Genomic DNA, 26,832 nt, shown 5'->3' on the forward strand with positions numbered 1-26,832 from the left:
AAAGGATTTTTTTTAAGTAAAAAGAAAAAAAGAATCTCAACACATTCCTAAGTCATATATCTGATAAAGGACTGGCCTTTCACCCAGAACATAGAAAGAATTCTTAAAAGTCAACAATAAGAAAACCCCATTTTAAAAATTGGTAAAGACGTTGAACAGACAAAATCAAAGATAACAGATGGCAAACAGGCATTTGAAGAGATGGTCTACATCATTTACTAGAGAACTGCAAATTAAAACAGCAGTGTGATACGAGTACCCATCTATTAGACTTGCTGAAGTCCAAAAAAAACTGAAAATATGAGAAACTGGTGATAAAGTGGAGTAACAGGAGCTTTAATTTGCCAGAGACAATGCAAAAACAAACAAACCAGCCATGTTAGAAGACAGGCAGATTCTTCAATATATGTTTATACAGATGATCCCAATTTTTTAAAAAGTAGTCTGAAAAACGTTTTTAATGAAATGGTTCTCACTGAGGAGCAGAACTTAGGAAAATGGTTGTTTTCACTTGTGTCAAAGAAACCTGAAAGGAAATATCCAAGAATAAATGTCACAGATGTTTAAGATGAACAAAAATCCTACCTTTATTCGTATACACACCACCTCACCACAGTGAGTTACTCTGCCTTTTGTGAGGGTCACGAGAAGAGTGAGTGTAGGAGAAAGAATTTTAATCAGAACCTTGAGAAAGGACTGAGACGTGAAAGCCTTAATAGAAATGTTTCTAGCATCCAAAGTTGACCCTCAAAACACCCACTAGCCTGGGGCTGAGTCTCAAAACTTCCAGACTCCTGCACTCTCTCAACACTAACCTCACATTCAACCTGAAATTTACCACACAAACTCTTGCCCGCTGATAATTCCTCCCCCAGTCCCAGTCTTCTCCATGTCATGAGCCTGATAAATGTCACTTATCTTGGTGAGAAGCAGTGCTGGTTGGCTTCACTTCTTCCGTCCAGTTTTTAGGTACCCAGTTAACATATAGTTAACATATAAGACCCTGGAGGGGAGGGTATAGCTCAGTGGTAGAGCGCATGCGAGGTCCTGGGTTCAATCCCCAGTATCTCCATAAAAATAAATAAACCTAATTACCTCCCCTCAAAACAAAAACAAGAACCACACAAACACGTAAATCCTAAGCCTGACCATCGAACCTTCTTCAGTCGTTCATCTCTTCATACTCAAGCTTCAACCAAAGGCTCCACACTTAACGCCCAGATTCCCCAGTGACTGAACCCAAAGAAAATCCCAAATACGGACATTCACACGCATTCCCACTTCACCGATCCCACAGGCCCCTCACTGGGAAATCCTCACCCAGAATCAGGCTCACCTGATCTTAAGCCTCTGAAGACTTCTGGCAGCTGCCAAAGATTGAACCCCTTCGGAAACCACTTCCGACCCCAGCGCCCTCTCCCCGCAGTACCTCCTTGGCCTCTGGCCAGGGCTCTGGGTCAGTTTCCAAGTCTGCGTTCTGGCCTCCTAAGGGTTCTATGAGGTCACGTGACACCATGATCTCATAGAGGTTCTGGCCTTTCCAATGGGAGTGGCCCTAACAAACAGGCTCTTACAACTCTGCTCGATGGGAAGAAATGGAAATATCTTCCAGGCACCCCAATACCTTCCTCTCTTTGCAGATGGTCACAGGCACAGAGCAAACTTCTTCTCAGAGGCAGGTACCCATCCAGGGCCAACGTGGTGTGGGACACATTCTAGTCATCAGTTTGGGAAAAATCGTTACGTTGATGGTGCCCTTGGGCCAATAGGCCAGAACACCTCAGGTATGGCCAAGTTTGCATGCAGTCTGATATTCTTGCGGCTGAGAGGACCCCCCGAGAGCTTCTGGCTGGATGTTGGGTTGAATTTACTCAAGGTCTGTATTGGAAAAAATCTACAGTTCAGTCTTGCTCCCATGTCTCTCCTTGACTTTCACAGTACTGCCACGCACGACTTCGATGCTTCTGGTCACCAAATGTGTGGGTTTTCCCATATCAAACAATTCATGATATCAACTGGGTCCTACAACTTAACTCAAATCTACATGGAGACGGTGAGGGGCCTGCAGGTATAGCTCAGTGGTAGAGCACATGCTTAGCATGCACGAGGCCCTGGGTTCAACCCCCAGCACCGCCATCAAATAAATGAATGAATGAATAAATAAATAAATAAACAAACCTAATTACCTCTCCTCCACCCCAAAAAAACCCCAAATAAATAAAAACAAAAATATATTTTAAAAAAATCTACCTGGAGACAGTGTCATATCCCACAGCTTAAGGGTTTAGTCCCACAAACTGCTCCCACCCCACTTCAGATGCCAATCACAAATGGCAGGTCCCAGAGTTGCCTACCGTTTGTCTGACTTGGCTCCAAATTGGAGATTCCCATGAGCCCCTCACTGGGTTCAATTAATTTGCCAGAGTGGCTCACAGAATGCAGGAAAACACTGACTTGTGTTTACCAGTTTATTAAAGGATATGACAAAAGACAGAGATGAATGGTCAGGTCCAGAGACACCTAGAGGCCTGGGAGTGTCCCCAGCCCAAGAGCTTCTGTCCCCGTGGGGTCGGGGGCGTGTTGCTCTCCCCGCGCTTGAATGTGTTCACCTAGATGGAAGCTCTCCAAAGCCCCTTCGATTGGGATTTTAGATATGCTTGCTCACACAAGCATGATTAATTAGTATCTCCACTTCTAGCCCCTCGTCCCTGTATGGAGGATGGGGAGAGGGACTGAAAATTCCAGCCTTCTAATCGTGGCTTGGTCTTTCGGGTGACCAGCCCCGATCCAGAAGCCCACCCAGAGTCCCCTCACTAGAATAAGAGATGCTCCTAGTGCTCTTATGACTTAGGACTTTACAAGTTTCAGGAGCTCTGTGCCAGGAACCAGGGGCAGAGACCAGTATGTACATTTTCTATTATTTCACAAGGTCAAATAGTCACTATCAAAAGGGCACATGTCGAACAGTTCTATTTTTCTAATATTCTATAAATGACAAAATTGTAGGCACAAAGAGCTCTGTGATGCCAAGAGCTAGGGTAAGGTTAGGGTGTGACCATGAAAGGGCAGCATGAGGGAGTTTGTGTTGACAGAGCATCCCGAATTTTTACTGTCGTGTTGGTTACAGGAACTCACGTAAGTGCCGGTTAACAGCACTGCAACAATTTCACTTTCCTCTATTTGATGAGCTGTGGTTGTGCAAGGTTTTACCTTTGGGAGTAGTGGGCTGAAGGGCATTTAAGAAATCTCTGGAATATTTCAGGTTTTGTGATTCCACACTTACTTCAAAATTAAAAGTTATAAACACATCACATTTCTATTAATTCTATAAACCACCTGATGTGACTTATAAATTTAGTTAAATGCATCCAAATATGATGAGTTATACTCATGAAATGAATCTATTGTTTCATTCTGAAGTACTTCAAATATTCTGAAATAAACTTGAAACCAAAAAAATTACAAAAGTTAATTAAATAATGCAACAGGCTCTGAACACCCCTATGTTGTATATGTTAAAATTTAATCCATGAGGAGAGTGACTGACACTATTTAAAATTTGTAAGATCAATGACAAGGCAGCTAGAAGCCTGGTGGAAGGGATCCTGTCCCCAGTTGCTTGTGAGATGGATTACCTCGAGTTGAGACTTGTGACAGAACGCTCTCATTCATCATTTCTCCAAGGCCTCTTTCCTTCACTGAGTTGTCTGATATTTTGTTAAAGTCCACCATATTGAATGTGTTTGTAAGTTACTTTTGTTTGGATTTCCTGGCAACGGATGAGGCAAAATATATTACTGCAAACCCTGCCAGAGTTATCACCCGAGAAGGTATTTTGCTACAGTTAACTGACGCCTGTTGAGGTCTCACTTGCGGGCAAAGGCATTCCCACGATTATATTAGAAATGCTCATTCATTCATGATCTATGATGATCATGTACAAAAGGGTCTATTCCCACCGAAGGCTTTCCTAAGTCTTTCACATTCACAGGCTTTAGCTTAGAATACACTTTGTAGACATAAGGATGTCCTAAAAATACTCTCAAGGCCGACTGTATGTGAGTCATATTGTAAATTCTCCCATCAACATAAAATACGAGGTAATTGATCACTAAAGATAAATACCACATTGCTCTTCTCCACTGAATACTATTATCTTGAGGGTCTACAACTGGGTCCTGAAGTGACTACCTGTGAGTCCTCTTATGCTTAACAAGGATTGACAGGTGGGCAAAAGCCTTCCCACATTCGCTGCATCCATAGGGCCTCTCTCCTGTGTGTTTCCTTTGATGAACGTTGAGCCCTGACTTTGTAGTGAAGGCTTTCCCACACGCGCTGCACTCATACGGCTTCTCTCCTGTGTGAATCCTCTGATGGGTAATGAGGTCATTTTTGCGCAAAGAGAATTTCCCACATTCAGTGCATTCGAAGGAAGTCCTTCCCGTGTGGAACCTCTGATGCTGTATGAGGCACGTCTTCTTCCTAAAGGCTTTACCGCATGCGTCGCACTTGTATGGCTCCTCTCCAGTGTGAGTTTGCTGATGGATACCTAGGGTGCTCTTCATGGTGAAGCCCTTCCCACATTCACTACATATATATGGTTTCTCTCCTGTATGAGTTCGCAGATGTGCAATCAGCATGCTTTTCCCAGTTAAGCCTTTGCCACATTCACTGCACACGTAGGGTCTCTCTCCAGTGTGAGTGCGCCGATGTACGTTGAGATGGCTCTTCTCCGTGAAGCCTTTCCCACACTCACTGCATATATAGGGTTTCTCTCCTGTGTGAGTTCGCTGGTGTCCAATCAGCCGGATCTTTGCCGGGAAGCCTTTTCCGCATTTGCTGCACACGTAGGGTTTCTCGCCCGTGTGGGTTCGGTGGTGCACAATCAGGCGGCTCTTCACGGTGAAGCCTTTCCCACAGTCACCGCACGCGTAGGGCTTCTCGGCCGTGTGCGTCCGCTGATGTACGATGAGGTCGCTCTTCATGGTGAAGCCTTTTCCGCATTCACTGCACACATACGGCTTCTCTCCCGTGTGTGTCCGCTGGTGCCTGATGAGAGGGCTCTTCAAGGGGAAGCCTTTTCCACACTCGCTGCATGTATAGGGTTTCTCTCCGGTGTGAGTTCGCTGATGGATGACCAGACAGTGCTTCACGGAAAAGCCTTTCCCACACTCACTGCACGTGTACAGCTTCTCTTCTCTGTGGCTGTGCTGATGGGTGAGAAGGCTGTTCTTCAAGGTGAAACTTTTCCCACATTCACTGCATTTAAAGGGTTTCTCGCCTGTGTGCGTTCGATGATGTGCCGCAAGACGCCGCTTCTCAATGAAGCCCTTTCCACACTCGCTGCATATGTAAGGCTTCTCTCCTGTGTGCGTTTTCTGATGTGTGGTGAGACTGAACTTTGTGGAGAAGGCTTTCCCGCACAGATCGCACCCGTGGGGCTTCTCTCCTGTGTGAGTTCGCTGATGATAAATGAGCCGGCACTTCTTGATGAAGGCTTTCCCACAGTCACTACAGGTGTAAGGCTTCTCTCCCACGTGAGTTTTCTGATGTATGCTGAACTGCGACTTCGTGAAGGTCTTCTCACACTCGGCGCACTCATAATGCTTCAGTCCTGCATGCATTCTCTGCTGTTCAGGGAGCCTGGACTCCCTGGAGAAGGCTCTCCCACACAGGCTGCATCTGTGAGGTTTCTCTCCAGGATGATGTCTCTGATGATCGAAGAGCTGAGACGTCTTGATTGAGAGCTGCCCACATTCACTGCACACGTGGGCCTTCTCTGTGTTGTGAATTCTCTGTTGCTTAGTGGCCTGGGACGTATTGTCAGTGGGTTTGGCACTTACGGACAATTTAGTTTCAGGACAAGACTGCTCATGGTTAGCATGGAGAAGGCATTTCCTGTCTCCATGAAACTCAGCAGAGCTCTTTAATTGACAGCTTCTGTTCTGGTTTTCAAAATTTGAATCTGATTTTAAAAGTGTTTCCCTGAGGTCAAACACACCATGATTTTGCTTTAGCAGTAAATGACTTTTGCTCTGATCAACGACAGCTGCAGGCGTCTTAAGTTCACAGCCGAGTTCCCCACTCTTTTGAGTGCTTTGATTTTGCAAGTGAGGCTGTGGAGAGTCATCCACATTCCTGATTTCTGGGAAAGAAGAGAACAATGAATCATTCCATGATCTCGCATAATCTCAGTATGAGGGGAAAAAAACTGTTCCCAAAAATGCCTTCATGTGAAGTACTATTTAGTGACAATCCTATGTGTGCTGTAAGAAGAAAACTCTTGGTCTTCCTCCATGGTTCTGGGCACAGCGCCCCTAAAACCCTTATAATTTCCTAAGTGAGAGCAGTATCTGGTTAGTCACAAAAAGCCCTTTCAATCACACCTGAGCTTATGCTAATGGGGTGACTCAACACAGGATTCCTACGTAACTTCAGGATGGGGTTGGTCACCAGGGAGACTCAGTGATTAGAAGGTTGGAATTTTCAGCCCCATCCATTGACCTCTGGGAGAAAAGGGAGCTAGAGATTCAAGCTCTATAATATAACAAGGCCCTCCGATGAAGCCCAGGGAACTATATTCAATACCTGGTAATGACCTATAATGAAAGAGAATATGAAAAGGACATATATATATATATTTATGACTGAATCACTACGCTGTACACCAGAAACTAGCGTTAACATTATAAATTAATTATACCTCAATTAAGCAAAAACTCTACAAAAACTCTTAAGCAACAATGCTGATCAACTTTTGGATTGGTGAACACATCCATGTACCAGGAGGGTGGTGCACCCCAGGACCACGGGGACAGAAGCTCCTGCATTCAGGAATCCTTCACACTTTGGCCTGTGTACATCTTCATCTGGCTGTTCACCTGTATCTTTTATCATAGCCTTTATAATAAACTGGCAAACATAAGTAAATGTTTCTCCAAGTTCTGTGAGCCACGCTCACAAATTAACTGAAAACAAAAAGGGGGTCATGGGATCCACTGATTGATAGCCAGTTGGTCAGAAGCAGAGATAACAATCTGGACTTGCAATTGACATCTGACCTGTGGATAATCTTGTGGGACTGAATTCTTATTAACTTGTAGGATCTGACACTATTTCCAGGTAGTGTCAGAAATGCATTAAATCTACAGGACACCAGGTTTAATTCTCAGTAGGGACAAGTGAAGCAATGGAAAAAGAAGGCAGCTGAAGTGTGTGAACCGTGGTTAAAGGAGCAGTGGATGTGCAAGAGGTGGAGGAAATCAGGATATAGTTAAAGAAAAGACAGGGGTCACTGATGGGCTCAATGGGAGAAGCAGGTAAGAGGTTAATGAAAGGACTCAAGGATTACGCCAAGAATTATGTGGTTTCAGCCACTGGGTAGGTGGAATGCCTCTGAATAAATGAGGAATATTACTGAGGTCCAGAGTGAGAGGAAAAATCTAGTGTGCATCGTGAAACAAAGTTTAAGATGATTATGACATATCTGAGTACAAACATGAAGAAACTGGTTTAATATATAAATCTTTAAAAAAAAAAAAAGGTCTTCTCTTGGATAAAGAAGCTGTGGTATATACGCACAATGGAATATTACTCAGCCATAAGAAAGAATAAGATAATGCTGTCTGCAGCAACATGGATGGACCTGGAGATCATCCTATTAAGTGAAGTAAGCTAGATACAGAAAGAAAAATACAATAGGATGTCACTTATATGTGGAATCTAAAAAAAGGACACAAATGAACTTATTTACAAAACAGAAACAGACTCACAAACAAAACAAACTTATGGTTACCAAGGGAGAAAAGGGGTGAGGAGGGATAAATCAGGAACTCTGGATTTGTAGATACACACTACTGTACGTAAAACAGATAAACAACAAGGACCTACTGTGTAGCACAGAGAACTATATTCAGTATCTTGTAATAATCTATAATGGAAAAGAATCTGAAAAAGAATATATATGTATATGTATAACTGAATCACTTTGCCACACACAACATTCTAAAAGAACTATACTTCAATTTTTAAAACCAAATAATTAAAAATTAATTTTTAAAAATTAATGCACATCCTCTACTCAAAACTCCTGTCTTCTCAACTTAATCAGAATAGACTCAAGCCCTTGCAAGCCCTGGACAGGCAGTATGTGACCTACACACCAAAACCTCCAGCTCCTCCCCTGCTCCCCTTAACTCCAGGCATCTTCCTTCTTGCTCACTCCCTTCTACCCACAGAAGCTCCTCAGAAGCTCCTCAAACACATTCCGGATTCAGGTCTTTCAACTTCCCACAGTCTCACATTTGAACAACTCCTCACCCCAGAAAAGCTTACTCACATCCCTCATCATGTGCTCAAAAGCACCTTATCAGAGAGCCATTCCCACTCCTAAAACGCAGTTCCAAGCCCCAACACGCACTATTCCATTAGCTGCTTTAATTGTCCTAGTTAATCAAATGCAACCGTAGAGACGTTTTAGAGGAGAGCTCGGCACGTAAGATACAGTCAAGGGAACGGCAGGGTGACAGAATTTGAAACGTGTGGTACTGAAAGAGAACCTAAATTTTAAAAAGAATGGAGGGAAGAAGATTCCTTTCTCACACACAAAATGGGAGGTCATGGGCCAGCTGCTGTGAACAAGAGTGAAATACTTAGAAAGAAATCATACATTAGGCAGTATCAAGGCAGAAGTCAGCTGGGGAGTCTCTTTCAGAGAACAGAAAGAGCTTAATCCATGGGAAGGGAAGAAACTTAAGAGTTACGAGAACTGAGAAGAAAATGGGAATGAAGGCATGGAGAACCTGGGAAGGGGGTGGGGACCAAAGAACCACATAAATGCACAGCGAAAACCAGATTGTCCGGGCACACAGCACCCACGGCGGGGCGGGGCTGGATGTTACGGACGAATCCATTACGTCCTAACAGGTCAGAGCTAAGGTACAGCAGTAAGAAAAGAGTGATGAACTCAAAGTTCTCTCTTTCCAGAGAAGCCGGGAAAGAGGAATTTCATAGCAAGAGAGGTGGTGACACAAGCAGAGACCCTGTGACGGTGGACAAAGACGAGGAAGATGTGAAAATCCTGGGAAGACGATAACTACGCAAACGAGCAAAGACAAGATGCACATAAAATAAACAGGATCAGAGGGGGAGGGGATAGCTCAGTGGCAGAGCGCATGCTTTGCACGCACAAGGTCCTGAGTTCAATCCCCTGTACCTCCATTAAAAAATATATGAATAAACTTAATTATCTCCTGCCTCCCCCACCAAAATAAGTAAAATAAAATAAACAGGATCAGATCTCAGAAGAGAACAAAGGAATATATGGTCCTCTAGACTTCTACAAAGAAAAAGAGCTCTCACCTGGGAAGAGAGGTACGTGGTGGTGTTGTTCGTGTTTCCTCAGAGACTGTCACGGCTCTGACGCCTTCTCTGCTGACCAGAGCACAACTTCTCACCCACCTACCTGCATGGACTCGACGGTGGATTTCAGCTTCTATGGTCCACAACTCTTCCCCTCGTTCCAACCTGGAGAGCATGTCTGGTTTGCTGGCTTGATACCCTGTTTGTGAAAAGCGACAGAAGTCATAAGCCACATCGAACTGGGCTGGGCTGTGTCAGGAAGGGAGAGTTTTACGTTGGAGGGAAGAAACAGGTTTCACATCGGTACCACCAAGGCTCCCCTCTCAGGAGAGGGGATTTATACCCTCTTATCTGGGGCCAGAGAAAGATCTGGGAATCTACCATTTCAGAGTAATGCAGTTTAGTCTCAAGTGAAGCAGCTGAGAATGGAAGGGCCACTGACAGGCACCCTCCGAGTGACCCAGGGAGCGGTCCTCACCCACGGACACCAGGTGGCTGTAGTTCTCCAGCATCACGTCCCGGTACAGGGCCTTCTGATCCGGGGCCAGGAGCTGCCACTCCTCCCACGTGAACTTCATAGCCACATCATCATATGTCAGGGATTCCTGTCATAACACAGTCATGGTGAGCGAAGTGGTGTACTTTGGGTGATATGGAAAAAAATGTGAAGGAAATTATCCTGCTCGCTTTTACCATATAGCAATCTAATGGGTCTTTTTCCTCAATAGGCCACGACAGAATCGGAACCCTGGTAAAATATTATGTTACGGGGTGGTCTTCTACTCACTCAACAAAAGGATGAAAATTCTAAGGGCTTTCATGAAATCCTCCAGCTAATACAAGAACAAACACCTGCAATCTCTCTATATGTGAGCCTTGTAAAGGAAAAACCGTGTTCAGTGTCCTTCCCATGTATTGAAAAACCCATTTCTTCCCTACTGTGTGCCTCTTCCCTGTGAGTCTCCCTTACTGCCCACACAGAACACTTCACTTCTGACACTCTGGTCACCAAATGCATGGAGCTCTTTCCCCACAATGAGCAATTCTCTGCCACACCAGCTGGGTGTCCTGTAATTTAGCTGAATTCCCACAGGTTAAGGGCTCGGTCCCATAAGACTGTCCCACCCCCTGGGAGAGGAGGGTATAGCTCAGCGGTAGAGCGTGTGCTTATCATGCACGAGGTCCTGGGTTCAATCCCCAGTACCTCCATTAAAAATAAATAAATAAAAATAAACCTAATTGCCCCCTCCAAAAAGGACAATACAAATAAATAAATATTTTAAAATAAATAAATAAATAAACCTGATTACCTCCCCTCCCAAACAATTTTTTTAAAAATTTAAAGACTGTCCTGCCCCCACTCCAGACACCAATCACAAGTCCAGGTTGTCACCTGTGGTTCTGAGCAATCGGCTACAGATCGTAGGTTTCAACAACCCCTACTCCATCCACAGAACTCAGGGAAACACTTGCGCTTACCAACTTATTAACGACTATGATAAAGGATACAGATGAACATCCAGATGGGAGAGACGTGACGGGCAAGGTATGCGGGGAGGGGAGCGGAGCTTCCACGCCCTCTCCAGGCACCTCCACAAGTTCACTACCCGGAAGCTGTCTGAGCCCTAAACTTTGGGGATTTTATGGAGGCTGCACCACGTAGGCATGACTGATTGTTAATTCCATTTTCAGCCCTTCTCAAGAGACTAAGGGATGAGGCTAAAAATTCCAAGCTTCTCATCATGGCTTGGTCTTTCTGGGGGCCAGTCCTCATCCAGGAGCCCACTGAGTCACCTCATTGGAACAAAAGACATGCCTGTTCCGAGGAAATTCCAAGAGTTTCAGGAGCTCTGTGTCAGGATGAAGGAGAAAGACCACATAAATACTAGAACAAGAGGTGCTCCTGGTGCTCCTACCACTCAGGAAATTACAAGGATTTCAGGAGCTCTGTGCCAGCAACAGAAGGCAGAGGCTAATATATATTTCCCATTATCTCACAAGCATCTATTCACTAATACCAAACTATATGCTACTTACAAGTAAAGGAATAATACAGATTCCTAAATGCACCGTTAGCAGCTGAGCCAACACTAAAGCCGGTAAGGAAGAGACTCCAGATGCTAGAATCACAAGACAGTACCTATTGAGTTCAGTGGTAAACAGACTAAACGAAGTAAGAGAAGCTGTACAAGATATACATAAAGCACAAAAGATTATCAGATGACCCAATCTGTAAAGCGACTGTTCTTTAAGGACCATGTATATGGACACAGACAAATGCGTATGTACGTTATGTGTATCATTAGGCAGGATTAACACATTAAATAAAATGAAGAAGCAGCTGTAGGAAACAGGAATCATTTATGAGAAGTAAGGACAGTTAAGGACTGCAGTTAATGACACCACCCACATCACCTCTACGGAGAACCATCAAAAACCTTTGTGAACTTCAGACCCAGGTGCCATGAAACATTAACATCCCACGAGCTGGTCAGCCTTACCCTCCCAGCTGATGCCTATGAGATGTGACATGATAAGAAACATATATTGGGTCTTCAGCCCCAGCTTCTAACACAAGAGCTCCTAAAACCTTTGGAATTTCCTAAGTGACAGAGGTAAGGGGGTGTCCTGTGTTACTCATAACAAGTCCGTTTCAGCCACACCTGAGTTTATGCTGGCACGGTGAGTCTTGGTGGGCCCCCAGAGAGCTTCAGGATGGGGGCTGGTTGCCAGGGGAACCCACTTCGTGATTAGAGGGTTGAACTTTCAGCCCCTCCCCAGCACTGCAAGGGATGAGACCAAACCAATCAATGGCCGTTGAGTTAATCAACCACACCCACCCAACAAGACCCCCATAGAAAACCCTAAACTACAGGGCTCAGAGAGCTTCCAGGCTGGTGAACGCATCGAGGTGCTGGGAGGGTGACCCTCCTGGGGAGAACATGGAAGGTCCTTGTCCCTTCCCTCATACCTTGCCGTAAGTATCGCTCGCTTCTATGTGACTGGTCCCAAGTTGTATCCTTTATAATAAACCCGTATAGTAAGCCAAGTGTTTTCCTGAGTTATGTGAGCTGTGGTAGTAAAGTATCAAACCCGAGGAAGAGATTTGGGCAACCCTTAATCTGCAGCCAAGTCAGAAGTACGGGTACCCTAGGCACCCAACCCTTGGCATTGAAAGAGAGGGCTGTCCTGCGGGACTGAGGTAACTCCATGTAGCTACCGTCAGAACTGAATTAAACTACAGATACTCAGCTGGTCACCAGAGAGGTGAAGAACTGGCTGTGGGCATGGAAAGACACACACATCTGGTGTCAGAAGTGCTGGGCGTAGACACAGATCACAGTCATGCCTACCTGTAACTTATCACAACCATATGTCAGATGTGAATTGACAGCTAGTGTAACCCACAGGGTCCTGCACACACATGTGATATCCCAACACATGAGTTACATGAGTCACATGAGTAGGATGAATCCCATGAATAATATAGTCCTGATCCTACTTTGCCCAGATTTCTCCAGATCCTGCTTGGATCAACTGAAACTTTTCGACTTAATGGCATGTATTTTTTTAGAGGCAAAGCCGTTGGAGAATAAAAGAATAAAAGAAACCAAGACACAACACTGTCAATCAACTATACTTCAGTTAAATAAATAAATATATACATAAGTAAATAGAAAAAGAAATCAAGAGTCACCTGGGCTTGGATCATTTTCTTCCAACTTTGGGAAATGGCTGCAAACCGGGAGACCTCCAAAATGCAGGAGCTGGAGATCTGCAGATGCTAACGATTATGTGTGGGATAAATGACAGGTTTCTACTGTACAGCACAGAAAACTATATTCCACAACTTCTAGTGACCTATAATGAAAAAGAATATGAAAAGGAATATATGTATGCATACATATGACTGAAACATTACTACTGTACAGCATAGGGAACTATATTCAATTTCTTTTAATAAGCTATAATGGAAAGAGATCTGAAATGTGTGTGTATATACACACACATACACTGAATTGGTTTGCTGTACACCTGAAACTAACATTGTGAATCAACAACACATCAATTAAAAAAAAAAATCAGTAACAGAGTATCCAGGGCCTGGATCACTTGTTTTTATAAATAAAGTTTTATGGGAATACAGCCAGACCCATTTGCTGACTACTGGCTCAGTTAGGCTGTTTGCACCCGACCACAGCAGGGTTGAGAAAATCTGGGTTTGGAAACATTACCCAAGGCAGCACAGTTGGAAAATATAATCAAAGATGACTTTTACATGTAAGAAGAGGCAAATTATCTGTATTTGCCTCATATGTCTGTATATCTCTTTTTATCTATGGTGGCTGGTTACAAAATTTAAATAGAAAAATGCTATACAATTCTAAAGCACTTACAGGGCACATGTCAGTGTTAAAGAACAGAACATTTCATGGGAATAATTAAACATTTAATTGAAAAAAGCCAATAAAACTATCACTGGTAACCTAAAAACCCATTCCTAAGAATTTCTGAAAGGGAAACATTGGCAAAAAAAGTGACATTTGACTGCTCATCTATACTTTCTTCACTATATTTTTCATAAGAGCACAGATGTTTTTAAATCAGAGGAATGTCAGCATTCTACGTTTTCAGTAAAATTGCTGTTGCTTGGTTATTAATGTAAGTTCATGGCTTTCAAAGTTTTCATTACTTAAAAAAAAGAGGGGGGAACAAGGAGGAAAGCAGGGAGAAAATGAGTTATAAATACAAATTTCACAAAATACAAATCCACATATATGAGGAAATGAGTAGCTTTTTTTTACTCAACTATGTCATGTTCCTGCCATCACAGTTCATTACTTAAGGTATTTTACTTCACTGAATCTTCCAAATTAATCTGAGGGAGAGATTTCACTGCTCTTTTTGTTAAGAAGGAAACAGACACAGGTCACGCAAACTGCACAATGACCAGGAGGCAGAATTTCAATTGAAAAACCAGATTCATCTTATTCTGAAATGCATTTTCAACCCACTTCACATCCTGCCAAGGTTTTTTGTAAATGAGAGCTCTGTTCATTAGGCAAACAAAGGAAACAAAAGGCTATTGGTAGAACTCTAATTAGCCATGTGATTCCATAAGTATTTAGAGTGATGGCAGAGGTCTGCAACTTACACTGAAATGCACCAACATCATGAACAGAAGGATGGATAGAGGGGCAGAGAACTGGTACAGTTAAGCCTAGTAATATTAGTAGTAAAATCTAGGTGGTCAGAATATAGGTGGTTACTATCAAATTCTTTCAATATTCTGTATGTTTTGACAATTTGCACACCAAAATGTCAAGTGGAGACAAAGATACTGTAATATTAAGAATTTAGTAAGGTGACCAAATATAACTATTTAAATGAATTGCTCTTTTATGTTGTAGAAAATTATAAGGAAAAGAGAGTCAGAAAATAATAACACATTTACGACTGCAATAAAAATAAACAGACTACACTGGAGATGAAAGGCAGGCTAACAAGTCCATGGGTAAATACGCATAACCATAAAATGTTCCCAGAAATGATACTTAAATTTTTTATGGCCCCTAAAAGGTCTACATCCTAAGACACTTAAATAGTTTCAACACTTCACCTCTATATAAATGTATGCAAACACTTAATATAAATCCACTTACAATACCACTAGTTCACACATTTAAAGTAATTTGTAGATCTATATTACACGAAATAAAGTGAAAGAGAAAATCATAGTACTTTACACAATTTATCTGAATTATGAATACTAAGCACAAAATATAAAAGCTAAAACTGAAATATTCTAAAATTTTGACAAGGATTTACTCTTTGGAAACAGAACTTATAGTGACAGAGATGTTATTTTACTTGTTTTAGACAGAATCTGAAAAGAAATATGCAAGAGGAATGTGCAGGAGTCTTGCAGGACAAAAGATAAAAACTGATCTTAAATATATAACATACTACTATTAGATATTCATCTGATAGATCGCTGAATCATTCATCTCGCCAAAAACTTTCATTTCTGAGAGTTTAAGAGTAAGGGGTGACGTTGGGTGTCAAAGAGGATTTTAAAACTAGTGATGAACAAGGGACTCACACCCAAAAGGCAAAAGGGGAACTTTAACGCACATCACATCTGTTTCCAGCAGCTGAAGATGGAGCTCAATACACACGCAGCGGCCAAGTTACCCGGGCCTCCAAAGTATCCGCCCATACACATGTCTGTACCCCAGACGCTTGCTACGACCAACCTGGTTAATCCCAGAGATCCCCGTACATTAACTCCGAACAGTTCCTCCATCACTGAGCCCCAAACAAACCCCGAGCCCCATACAGCATTCACTGACAAACACCACCCTCCAGTTTACAAACACTGATCCCAACGGAGAGTAAACAATAAAGATCCCAAAACGTGCCTCGGGACTAAGTCGTTGATCTCCAGGGATCTTTAACCACCAACCACAAGAGAACGTTCTGACTCAGGCACTCCAACCGCACACTCCCTATTACCCCCCCTCCCCCCGTGAGGGCTCCCCTGGAAAAGAACGCCCAGCCGCGCGATTCTCCCGCTGGAATTCCGCACGCATCACCCAACGCGGACGCCGACAGGCCCTCCCCACTGTCCACGAAGACGTCCGGCACTGACCTGACTACTTCCAGGGACCTTCGCTACCGGCCGGCGCCTGAACTTACTTCGCTGAACTTGGTCCGCTTCCCCCATCACCGCCCTACGGTGGCCAACGAGGGTCCGAAGCGTTTCTGCGGCGAAAAGACCACTGGGTTTCCGGCTTGTCTCCAAAGGTAACATGGCCGCGCCCTCTCGCGTGGCCCAGTGGGCGCCGCCATCTTTGAGCATCGGGCGTCCGGGGAGCCAAGCAGCCGTTTTATGCGGGTGCGCAGGGGTGACTGGGCGGATAGGTCACCGGAAACTCTTTCTCTGCACCTCAACCCTCAATAAAAACGGACTCATGTGCATAAACTCGAGCTTACACAGAACAAAAGTGGCATGGAGTAAATCCTTTTCAGCGAGCTGTAAGAACATTAAAATGGCAGCGACATTTACCCACTTTTGTACAAAAGTGAGGGAACGGCCTGGTGGGCGCAGCCATCTTACAGGAAATGGAGGAATCCGTACAGCACAGGGCTCGCCCCTTGAACCAGGCGAACCGTCGCAGGAGGATACCTGGGCCGAGCTTCTAGCCGAAATTGGCTTGATGGGACTTTTGAACAAAGCCTCGGGGAAACTCTGACGTTGAAGGGATAGAAGCCACAGACTATGAAATAAAAGCAGCTGGAACACGCCAAAGTTGTTTTCATGTGTGGGGGAAAGGCCACTAAAACCCAGTAACTCAGAAAAGGCCAGTGCCCAATGCAAAGAGTAGAACCTATGACAGAGTTGGAGTTTTCCCTTTGGGGTCCAAAGAAGAAGGCAGGGCTCTGAAGACCAAGGGCCAAAAATTAGGGAAATACGACAACTTCAAGGAGAAGAAAAGTTGTGTAAATAAAGAAAGTAACCATGTTCTATGCATGTCAACTGCGAATAGCATTACAAGTCATAGTAATGTAAAACCGTAAATGTGGATCCAACTAAACCTGCTGGAAGAATGATAGAGGAAAAGAAAATGTGTGTGTGGGTGTGACTTAGCTGTAAGTGTATATATAGAGAGAAATTGTCAAACTACTTTCCAGAGTTAATGTACCATTTTACATTCCCACCGTGAGTATATGAGATCCACTTCCTCACTAGCATTTATTGTAGGGACCTTAGAATAAGAAAAAAAAGAAAACAATGACCTAAAATTTTTAATAGCTAAATATACTGGCCACTTATTTTTAAAAATCACAAATATTCATTTTAAAATGTCAGTCTTACTAATATTCGAGTAAATGCAAAGTAAACATGAAACTAAAATGTTTTAACCCTTAAGTTTCATGAGGGTTGAATACTGAAATGAGGTTCTACTGTATAGCACAGAGAACAATATATATTCAATAGCTTGTAATAACCTATAATGAAAAAGAACATGTATGTATAACTGAATTACTGTGCTGTACACCAGAAACTAACACATTGTAAATCAACTATACTTTAGAAAAAAAAAGATTTAATAATGAATAATATTCAGAGTCTGAGAATGGCTAAGATAAAATATACTGAAAATACCAAGTGCTAGAGAGGATGTGGAACAGGTAGATTTCATACATTGCTGGTGGGAATGTAAGATGGTGTAACCACTCTGGAAGAGAGTTTGGCAGTTTCTTATAAAGCTAAACACGACTTACCATATGTCTCAATAATCTCACACTTGAATATTTATTATAGAGGAATTAAAACATGTTCAAAAATTGTGCTCTACACTGGAATTTGACACAACGTTGTAAAATGATTATAAATCAATAAAAAATGATTTTAAAAAGTGATCAAAATTAAAAAAACACTTATGCTCACACAAAACCTTGGATGAGGATTTATAGCATCTTTATTTATAACAGCTCAAACCAGGAAACAACACAAATTTCTTCAAAGAGTGAACGGATAAAGTTACATCCAGTATGTATACTGCTCACTAATACTGATAAAGCAATTCAACTCAAATAAGTCTTAAGAGCAATCTGTTGAGTGACAAAAACATAAAAGGCTTACATGTTCCTTATTAATAAAAATTATAAATTTGAATAAATACAACTTACTTATATAAAATGTATAAAACCCAGTTATAAAAATTATTTTGATAACATTCATAAAATGACAAGATTATATTCATGGAAAACATACGTGGTTGCCAGAGGTAGGTTTGGATAGAGGGTGTGAGCACAAAAAGGTAGGATGAGGATGTCTGTGGGCTTTCTGTTTTGTTTTGGTGGGGAGATAATTAGGTTTATTTATTTATTTTTAATGTAGGCCCTGGGGATTGAACCCCGGACCCCTTGCATGCTAGGCATGCCCTCTACCCCTGAGCTACACCCTCCCCTGAGGGTGTCTGTGTTGATTATTAACAGTTTTATGTCCTGGGGGTGGTGGTTACATGAAATCTATACATGTAATAAAGGATCTTAGAATTGTAAACTTGGAAAAAAATTCATGTAAAATCTATTGAAATCCAAATTCCAGAGGTTAGGGACTTAGTATACTACCAATGTCACTTCCCTGGATTCAGTAATATTATATGCTTACATAAAATGTTTTTACTGGGGAAAGTTGGGTAAAGGATACTAGGGGAAGTCTCTGAACTACTGCATTTTCTTGTAAGATAAACTGATTTCAAATTATACATTTTATAAAAATAACTTTGAAAGTGGTTTTGTAAAATATTTTGTCACATTTATAAACTAAGCACGTGCAAATATGTGTTCATTTTGAGTTTCCTTTTAAAGTAGTTCAGTAGGCTAAATTTACAACTGTGTTTAGAGCTAAAGTAAAAGTAAAAGCTAATCACATATGGGGGTAGGCACAAAACACTCTTGCGTTGTATACAGCAATAAAAACTAATCAGTGCTGAGAAAAGCAAACTGCTTTTTTTTTTTTGCAGGGGTAGATAATTAAGTTTATTATTTTAATTATTTTTTAATGGAACCTTATGCATGCTAAGCACGTGCTCTACCACTGAGCTATACCCTCCCTCCTCTTAATCTTCTTTTAAAGCTTTTTTTGGGGGTAACTAGATTTATTTATTTACTTGATTAAGTTTTAATTTCTATGATTTCCTGACAAATAACAAAGAAAGTACCACTGAATCCTGCCATATGTATTATCCTCTTACAAGTTTTTCTCCAGTGTGAATCGTGACATTCACTGAGGTCTTCTTCGTGGGTAAAAACTTTCCCACGGTCATTTTTTTTTTAACTCACATTTCTATGAACAATGAGCTCACCGATGATACTGATGATCCCTGATAATAAAGTCTATCTTCCCACTGAAGAATTTCCTAGTCTTTGCATTCACAGAATCAGTCTCTGTGTCTACTTTTCAGAATGAATCTAGAAAGGTCTGCCCAAGGCATCTCCGCATTGAAGGTATCGGTTTTCCAACCTGTTTTAACCACTGGCAGAAAACATGAGGTCAGCTCGCTAAAGGCACTCCCACATCCACTGTGTTCACCAGGCTTGTCTTCTGGGCGAATTCTTCCACCTCCTCAGGGCACACGTCGGGTAACACGCAGTACCACGATCACGCTCTGGTCTGCTAGAAACAGCGGTGTTTCCATGAAGTCTAAGCTGCCACAGGAGGCACTTCCCCATTAACAGGGCTCTTGTTCTGCATGAGTTCACTCACGTAACGAGCTGTGACTCTCCGTTAAAGGAACTTCCACCTTGACTCAATCTACCCGTTTCCCTTACGTGCATTTTCTTATGTTTCACAAGGTTTGACAAGTGGGAGAAGGCTTTCTCACAGTTGCTGCATCCGTAGGGCCTCTCTCCTGTGTGAGTTCTTTGATGGACATTGAGTACTGACTTCGTGGTGAAGGCTTTCCCACAGTCACTGCACTCATAGGGTTTCTCTCCGGTGTGAATTCTCTGATGGGTAATGAGACCATACTTGTGGGAGTAGGACTTTCCACACTCAGTGCACACAAAGGGCGTCTTCCCGGTATGACACCTCTCATGTTGTACGAGGCATATCTTCTGGCTGAAGGCTTTTCCACATTCGCTGCATTCATAGGGCTTCTCTCCCGTATGAGTTCGCTGGTGTATGACGAGAGTGCGCTTTGTGGTGAAGCCCTTTCCACATTCGTTACATAAGTAAGATTTCTCTCCTGTGTGAGTTCGCTGATGGATAATGAGGGTGCGTTTCACAGTGAAGCCTTTCCCACATTCACTGCATATATATGATTTCTCCCCCGTGTGAGATCGCTGATGCACGATGAGATTGCTCTTCACGGTGAAGCCTTTCCCACATTCACTGCATAAATAGGGCTTCTCTCCAGTATGGGTTCGCTGATGCACAACAAGATAGCGCTTCATTGTGAAGCCTTTCCCACACTCACCGCACACATAGGGTTTCTCTCCAGTGTGAGTTCGCTGGTGCACGATGAGATTGCTCTTCACGGTGAAGCCTTTCCCACATTCACCACAGACATAAGGCTTCTCTCCACTATGAGTTCGCTGATGTGCAATCAGATAGCGCTTCATCGTGAAGCCTTTCCCACACTCACTACATATATAGGATTTCTCTCCTGCTGGAGTTTGCTGATGGACAGTGGGACTGGTCTTCACGGCAGAGCCTTTTCTGCATTCGATGGTTAAATGGGGTTTGTCTCGTGTATGAGCTTTCTGATGTTTAGTGAACATGACATTTCTGGAGAAGGATGTCCCACGTGGATCACATCCACGGGGTTTCTTTCCTGTATGAATGCTCTCGTGGTAGATGAGCCAAGACTTTCTGATGCAGGTTTTCGCACCTTCACTGCAGGCTTGGGGTTTCTCTATTTTGTGAGTCCTCTGATGTTTAAGGAGTTGGAATTTAGTGCTGCTGTGTTTTGCACTTTCAGGAAATTCAATTCCAGAGTAGGACTGCTCATGATTACCATGTAGAAAGGATATCTCATCTCCATTACATTCAACAGGGTTTTCCATTTTGTATCTTCTCTTCTGGTTAACTACGTTTAAACCTGATTTAAAAGCTTTTCTACGTAAGTCAAACAAATGATTCTGCATTAGGGCGAAAAGTGTTTTGCTCAGATGAACACTATTTCTAAATGCATGCTGTTCACTGCATTGTTGCCTGCTCTTCGGAAACCTTTGGTTTGGGGAGTGCTCTAGTAGATGACTGCCAACTTTCCTGTTTCCTAGGAAGAAAGCAAACAACAAATTATTTCATGAGAAATAGTATGGAATGAAAGTGCTTAAAAAATGATGTAGTGGGGGGCTGGCTCCTTATTGTTTACCGTATGATCCCAATATTAAAATTATAAAGGTATAAGATGACATAAAGTAGTATCAGATCCAAGAAGAGACAAAGAGTGTATTTAAAGCCAAACATCCACAAAGAAAAGAGTTCTCGGCGGGGAGGGTATAGCTCAGCAGTAGAGCACATACTTAGCCTGCATGAGGTTCTGGGTCCAAGCCCCAGTGCCTCCATTAGATATAGATAGATAGATAGATAGATAGATAGATAGATAGACAGACAGACAGATAGATCAACCAATCAATCAATCAATCAAATTACCTCCCGACCCCACCCACCTAAAAAAAGTTCTAAAAGAGAAAAAAAGACTTCTCATCTGGTGAGATGAATATGTGGAGTAGCTGTTGGGGGGGAAGGGGGCTCTGACATCCTCACAGCTGTGCCTCCTTCCCTTAATGATCCTAGACCTCCCTGGCCACTCCCCTTGCTGGTTTCTCACTCACTCACCTGGACAGCATCCATTGTGAATTCCATTCTCTATTATCCATGGTTCTTCTCCACGTTTCAGCTTGGAGAGTGTATCTGGATTGGGAGCTTGATACCCTATTTGTGAAAGATGATAGACTCTGATACAGTGACTGGGGTACAGGATGTCAAGATGGGAAAATATTACATTTTAGAGACAAAACAGTTTCTTGTATGCAACGTAAAAGTTCTCTTTTCAGGGTACAGGAGATTATTCCCCTTTGTTTGGGGCCAGATGCGGGACTGAAAATCTAACTTTTTTTTTTAATTGTTGTTTTTATTGAAGTGTGGTCGATGTACAATGCTAGTTTCAGGGGCACAGCAAAGTGAAAATCTAACTCTTCAGAAGACCACAGTGACCGCAAAGCTTTCATCAGGTGGTAGAGGAAAGGCCAGTGACTGGGCACCTCCAAGTGGCACAGGAAGCCATCCTTACCCAGTGACACCAAGTTGTTATAGTTCTCCAACATCACATCCCGGTACAGGTCTCTCTGAGTGGGGCCCAGGAGCTGCCACTCGTCCCAGGTGAAGTCCACGGCCACATCCTCCAATGTCAGTAACTCCTGTAATAACAGAGTCTCACTTAACATGATGTGAATTCCTTTTATTAGTATAGAAGCAGCATGAGGGAAGTTGTTCAAGTTTTTACCACATGGCCTGCATCTATATACTTCTCTCAAACACATTCTGGCATTTGCTAAAGTATTTAGTATTTGCTTTAAGTAGAAGCAAAACCCTATTTTTCTACTGATATATTTTAGCATCTATTTCCATTTACGTTCCAAAAATATGCAAAAAAAAGTAGGCCAAATAAAATATTTCTACATTACCATGAAACTTCACAATTTCAATAGGAGAATCAACCATGAACAGATCCCACAACCAGAATTTACAAGATAGTGTTTTTAATAAATGTAAAAAAACAGAAGAAATTATGCAAGATATGTCTATAGCAAAAAAGGCCACTAAAGTTGATTAGGAAGATTTGAGAACAAAAACAAGGAGAAAATAAAGTAATGGAGAAGCAGTATCCAAGGACCTAAAAGGGGAGAAATGTCAAGACTTGATTAAACGCTCCGAACCTCAGATTCAGGAATCCCAACAAATTCCAAGGAGGGGGTCTATATCTAGACACATCAGATTAAAACTATAATATGCCAAACACAAAGGGAAAGTATAAAAGCATCCAGAGACAGCAGATAGATTACCTACAACGGAAACAACTGAATTCAGAAAAAATGGAATCTTACATCCTTTGGTGTCCACTGCCATCGGGTGGAAAAGAAGAAAGTTGGCCTGTGGGGACTAATGTGTAAAGAATGCCAATTCAGTGAAAACAGTCTGGGGGATGTCATGAAAATGACCACTGTGGCTTACTCTGCAGAGGTGGTTCAGATATGAGTGTAATTAATGGTCCAGGAGTACTGAGCTGTTATCGACGAAGCTGGAATTTCACACCAAATCTGTTTTTTTTTTAACTTTTTAAAACTCTGTGCACATTTTAAAAATTTCTTTCTAATTTTTATTTTTTCCCCTTTAACGGAGGCACTGGGGATTGAACCCAGGACTTCATGCACACCAGGCATGTGTTCTACCACTGAGCTATACCCCTACCCCCAGCCAAATCTATTTTTTGAACTCAGAGTAAATCTCCACCAGTTCCCCCAAACTTATGGGTTTGATTATGTTATCTTATCATTTCAAGGATTAAATATCTGATTTCTATCAACCACCAATAGCTCTTTCTCCCCCTAGTTTTACTGAGAAATAGACATATACCACGGTGTAGTTTAAGATGTATGGCCTGATGGTATGATTTATGTATATTGTGAAATGATTACAACAGATACAGCTAACATCCATCTTCTCTCACATAGAAACAATAAAAAGAAAAGAAAAAGAGGGAAAAAAATTTCTCCCTGTGATGAGAGCTCTAAGGATTTACTCTTAACAACCTTCCTATGTGTCAGACAGCAGTGTTAGCTATAGTCATCGTATTGTACATTACGTCCCTAGTATTTCTTTATCTTATGAGCTTTTTGAGTATGATTATGCACTCATGAACTTTTTTTTTTTTAATGGCAGTCCTGGGGATTGAACCCAGAACCTTGTGCGTGCTAAGCATGTGCTCTACCACTGGGCTACACCCTTCCCCACCTCGTGGTATTGTATATAGCTATATAGGTAATGTTCTTCAAGAAACTGCACTCATCTGTCTTTTAGATGCTCAGTTGCTACCAGGCCAGTGGTACTCTGGATAGCAGGGAGCCCCGCAGACTTGCTGATGTTGTCAGGAGTATCCTTCCATTCACCTAAGTGACATAAACTAGTAAATCCCCTAAGGAACTGGTCTGCCTTCTCCTCACAATCAGTGCGTATCATGCAGCTTTCTGTGCTTCTCTGGTTGTGTTGTCCATCAGAGATAATGGAACATGAAAACTAACGTATCCCCCAGGACCCACCACAGTCACACATCATGTTCCAGTATTTGTCATTTGGTGTCACCCCCATGAACAATATATTCCTGATCCCTCTTTGTCCCGATTTTGAATTCAGAATCTAAGTTGATTTCTCCCCAGAACACAATTATCCCAAATTTCCACTTTTTATAAAGACTCGAACTGATTTTTCTCAGGTTGTCACAAATCCATTAGAAGGCAAAGGAAAGAGAGAACAAACCAAAAATCACCTGCGCCTTGATCATTTTCTTCTGTGCTCAGGAAATAGTGAGTAACATGGAGTCTATGTCTTTCTTCTCTTCTGCATGGGCCATGTAGTTCTTAGAGACAGAAATACTGATGCTTGGTTAAAGCTGCCCCCAGAAATGATGACATCCAACTCCAAGAACCTCCTCCTTCTTCCCTTAATCCCTTCACTCGATTGCTCTTTCTCCAGGGGAACCAGGACCTGTGGGCCAAAGAGCAGACTGACTTTTAAGTGTATACCCCCTAAGGGCCTGGATATTGTCACTGTTGATAGGCACTTACCAAAATTAAGAGACTCAATATTTCCAACCATTCCTTTATTTGGTGCCCCATGGGCTTTCCTAACTCTAGGGCAATAAAACAAGATTTTATTTTATTTTTTTTATTTACTTCAGAATGGTTTTATTAAGACAAAGCTGCATTCCACATAATCAAACAGGAAACTAACACTGACACAATATCATCATATAATTCACAGCCCTCTTTCCAGCTTTGCCCACTTTGCAAATAATGTCCTTTATCATCCCAACGATCCAGAATTATTTGTTTTACTTAGTTGCCAAAAACAAGATTTTAAACGTGTGAAAAGTATGCCTTCTTTTGTGAAGAGGAAGTGGCATGACTATTAAAAGGGAGGAAGGAAAGGGGAGGAGTATAACTCAGTAGCAGAGTGTGTGCTTAGCACACGAGGTCCCGGGTTCAGTCCGCAGTACCTCCGTTACAGGGGGAGGAAAAGGGGGCGGGAAAGCAGCAGCAGCAGAGCACCACGCCTCGGAGGCTGCTGAATGCTTGGGCAGGTCAAGCTCCGTCAAGAGGACATACAGAAGGTTCCAAGGATCTGGACACTGTCTTTAAAAAGCATGTTGCCCATGTACTACTTCAATGGGTAAACACCCCTCAGTTTGAGGACCATCCTATTAAGCACACAGTTAAGACTGCCTTCTCTTTGTGTACTGAGGGATTGACCTTGCCCAAGAGAGGTTTGGCGTTGCCCTCAGTTTCTGGGAGGGTATCTCTAAGCCCTTGGAATGTGCTGTCTGGTACGAGTGGCTCTGCTTCCCTGGGAGGCTTGGGTCATACAAGATGGTCTATGCTGACAATATGATTTACAGTGAAAGGCCTGGGGCCTCATGGTATCAGCTCAGCCTCTAGAGGGGCTGGTGACTAAGTTCAGCCATACAGGTAGCCAGTCATGTCTACGTTCACTGAACCTCAATACAAACTCTGGACATTAAGGGTTGGATGAGTTTTCCCTGGTCTGCAATAATGACAAAAACAAAAACACAAATGAAATTAACAAGGACACGAAAGGTTTGAACACTATAATCAATCAGCTAAGTGACATTTATTTAACATTACACTCAACAGAAACAAAATACCCATTTTTTCCAAAAGCACATGGACTGTTCTTCAGGAAAGACCATATGTTAGTATATAAAACAACAGTCAATAACTTCAAGACATACTTTCCAATCACAAGAGAACTGAATTAGACATCAACTTTAGAATGAAATTTAGAAAATACTCAGACACTTGGAAAGTAAACAGCACACTTCTGAACAACCGTAGGTTAAAAAATAATATATACATATATTACTTAGATGAAATGGACAAATGCCTACAAAAAGACAAAACTGAAGAATATTTTTTAATTTGAATAGATATACAACAAGTAAAGAAACAGATTAGTAATTAAAAGTCATCAAAGAGAAGCCTACTCTCAGATCGCTTCACTCTATAAAGACAGTATTACCAAGATACCAAAGCCAGACAAAGGCATCAGAGAAAAACTACAGACCAATCTCCTTCATGAATACAGGTGAAAACTTGTTAACAGTGCATTAGCAAAACACATGCAGCACAATATAAAAAGGGTCATAGAAAGCAGCTAAGGAGGAGTTATCCCAAGAATGCTAGGTTGGTTGGCCATGGGAAAATAAATCAACGGAATATTCCAAATTCATACAATAAAGGATAAAACCCAGGTGTTCTCAAAAGACACACAAAAGGTTTGTGACCACATCGAATATCCTCTCATGATTAAAACTTTCAAAAAAACTAGGATCAGAAGGGAACTTATTCAAATGAATAAAGGGCATCTATGAAAAACCAAAACCAACATCTTACTTAACGGTAAAATTCTGAATAAATTCTGAATGTTTTTCTCCTAGAATTGAGAACAAGGCAAAGATGGGTCTAGCCAGTTCAAAAAGTAACAAACAAATAAATACATTTTTAAAAATTAAAGGCATCCATATGGGAAATGCAGAGTACAACTGTCCTTATTCATAGACAACATGACCTTGTATATAGAAAATCCTAAGAAGCACATGCAAAAAAAAAAAAAACCAAAACCCTGTTAGAACTAATAAGCTTAGCAAGGTTACAGGC

At 42.1% G+C, this 26,832-nt stretch overlaps 2 protein-coding genes and 2 non-coding genes across 7 annotated transcripts in view; 1 reads left to right on the forward strand and 3 right to left on the reverse strand.

Annotated features, from left to right (window-relative positions):
• The window catches only part of LOC102537993 (zinc finger protein 350-like), a 42,174-nt gene extending 26,052 nt beyond the window's left edge, over nucleotides 1–16,122 (reverse strand). Inside the window, exons 1-6 of one of the 4 annotated variants that reach the window (XM_072968483.1) lie at nucleotides 16,013–16,122; nucleotides 13,058–13,221; nucleotides 9,839–9,965; nucleotides 9,464–9,559; nucleotides 4,192–6,145; nucleotides 1,096–1,100 (exon numbers count right to left, since the gene is read on the reverse strand). In XM_072968483.1, coding sequence (XP_072824584.1) covers nucleotides 1,096–1,100; nucleotides 4,192–6,145; nucleotides 9,464–9,559; nucleotides 9,839–9,965; nucleotides 13,058–13,072 — 2,197 coding nt within the window. In that variant the 5' untranslated portion in view covers nucleotides 13,073–13,221; nucleotides 16,013–16,122. Of the gene's footprint in view, nucleotides 1–1,095; nucleotides 1,101–3,504; nucleotides 6,146–9,463; nucleotides 9,560–9,838; nucleotides 9,966–13,057; nucleotides 13,222–15,617; nucleotides 15,746–15,782; nucleotides 15,960–16,012 lie in introns of those variants that run through there. The other 3 variants (XM_072968474.1, XM_072968472.1, XM_072968473.1) reach the window with 3 other exon arrangements.
• TRNAD-AUC (transfer RNA aspartic acid (anticodon AUC)) lies at nucleotides 10,497–10,569 on the forward strand. Its single transcript has one exon. It is a non-coding gene; the product is annotated as a tRNA-Asp (tRNA).
• Nucleotides 16,123–17,828: 1,706 nt separating the features above from the next.
• LOC102538513 (uncharacterized) overlaps nucleotides 17,829–26,832 on the reverse strand; it is a 35,958-nt gene continuing 26,954 nt past the window's right edge. Inside the window, exon 6 of the mRNA XM_072968549.1 lies at nucleotides 17,829–20,543. Within this exon, the coding sequence (XP_072824650.1) occupies nucleotides 19,636–20,543 (908 nt within the window). The 3' untranslated portion in view covers nucleotides 17,829–19,635. The remainder of the gene's footprint in view (nucleotides 20,544–26,832) is intronic.
• TRNAT-GGU (transfer RNA threonine (anticodon GGU)) lies at nucleotides 23,277–23,348 on the reverse strand. Its single transcript has one exon. It is a non-coding gene; the product is annotated as a tRNA-Thr (tRNA).

Source organism: Vicugna pacos, chromosome 9 (assembly GCF_048564905.1).
Source record: "Vicugna pacos chromosome 9, VicPac4, whole genome shotgun sequence".
Taxonomy (NCBI): Eukaryota; Metazoa; Chordata; class Mammalia; order Artiodactyla; family Camelidae; genus Vicugna; species Vicugna pacos.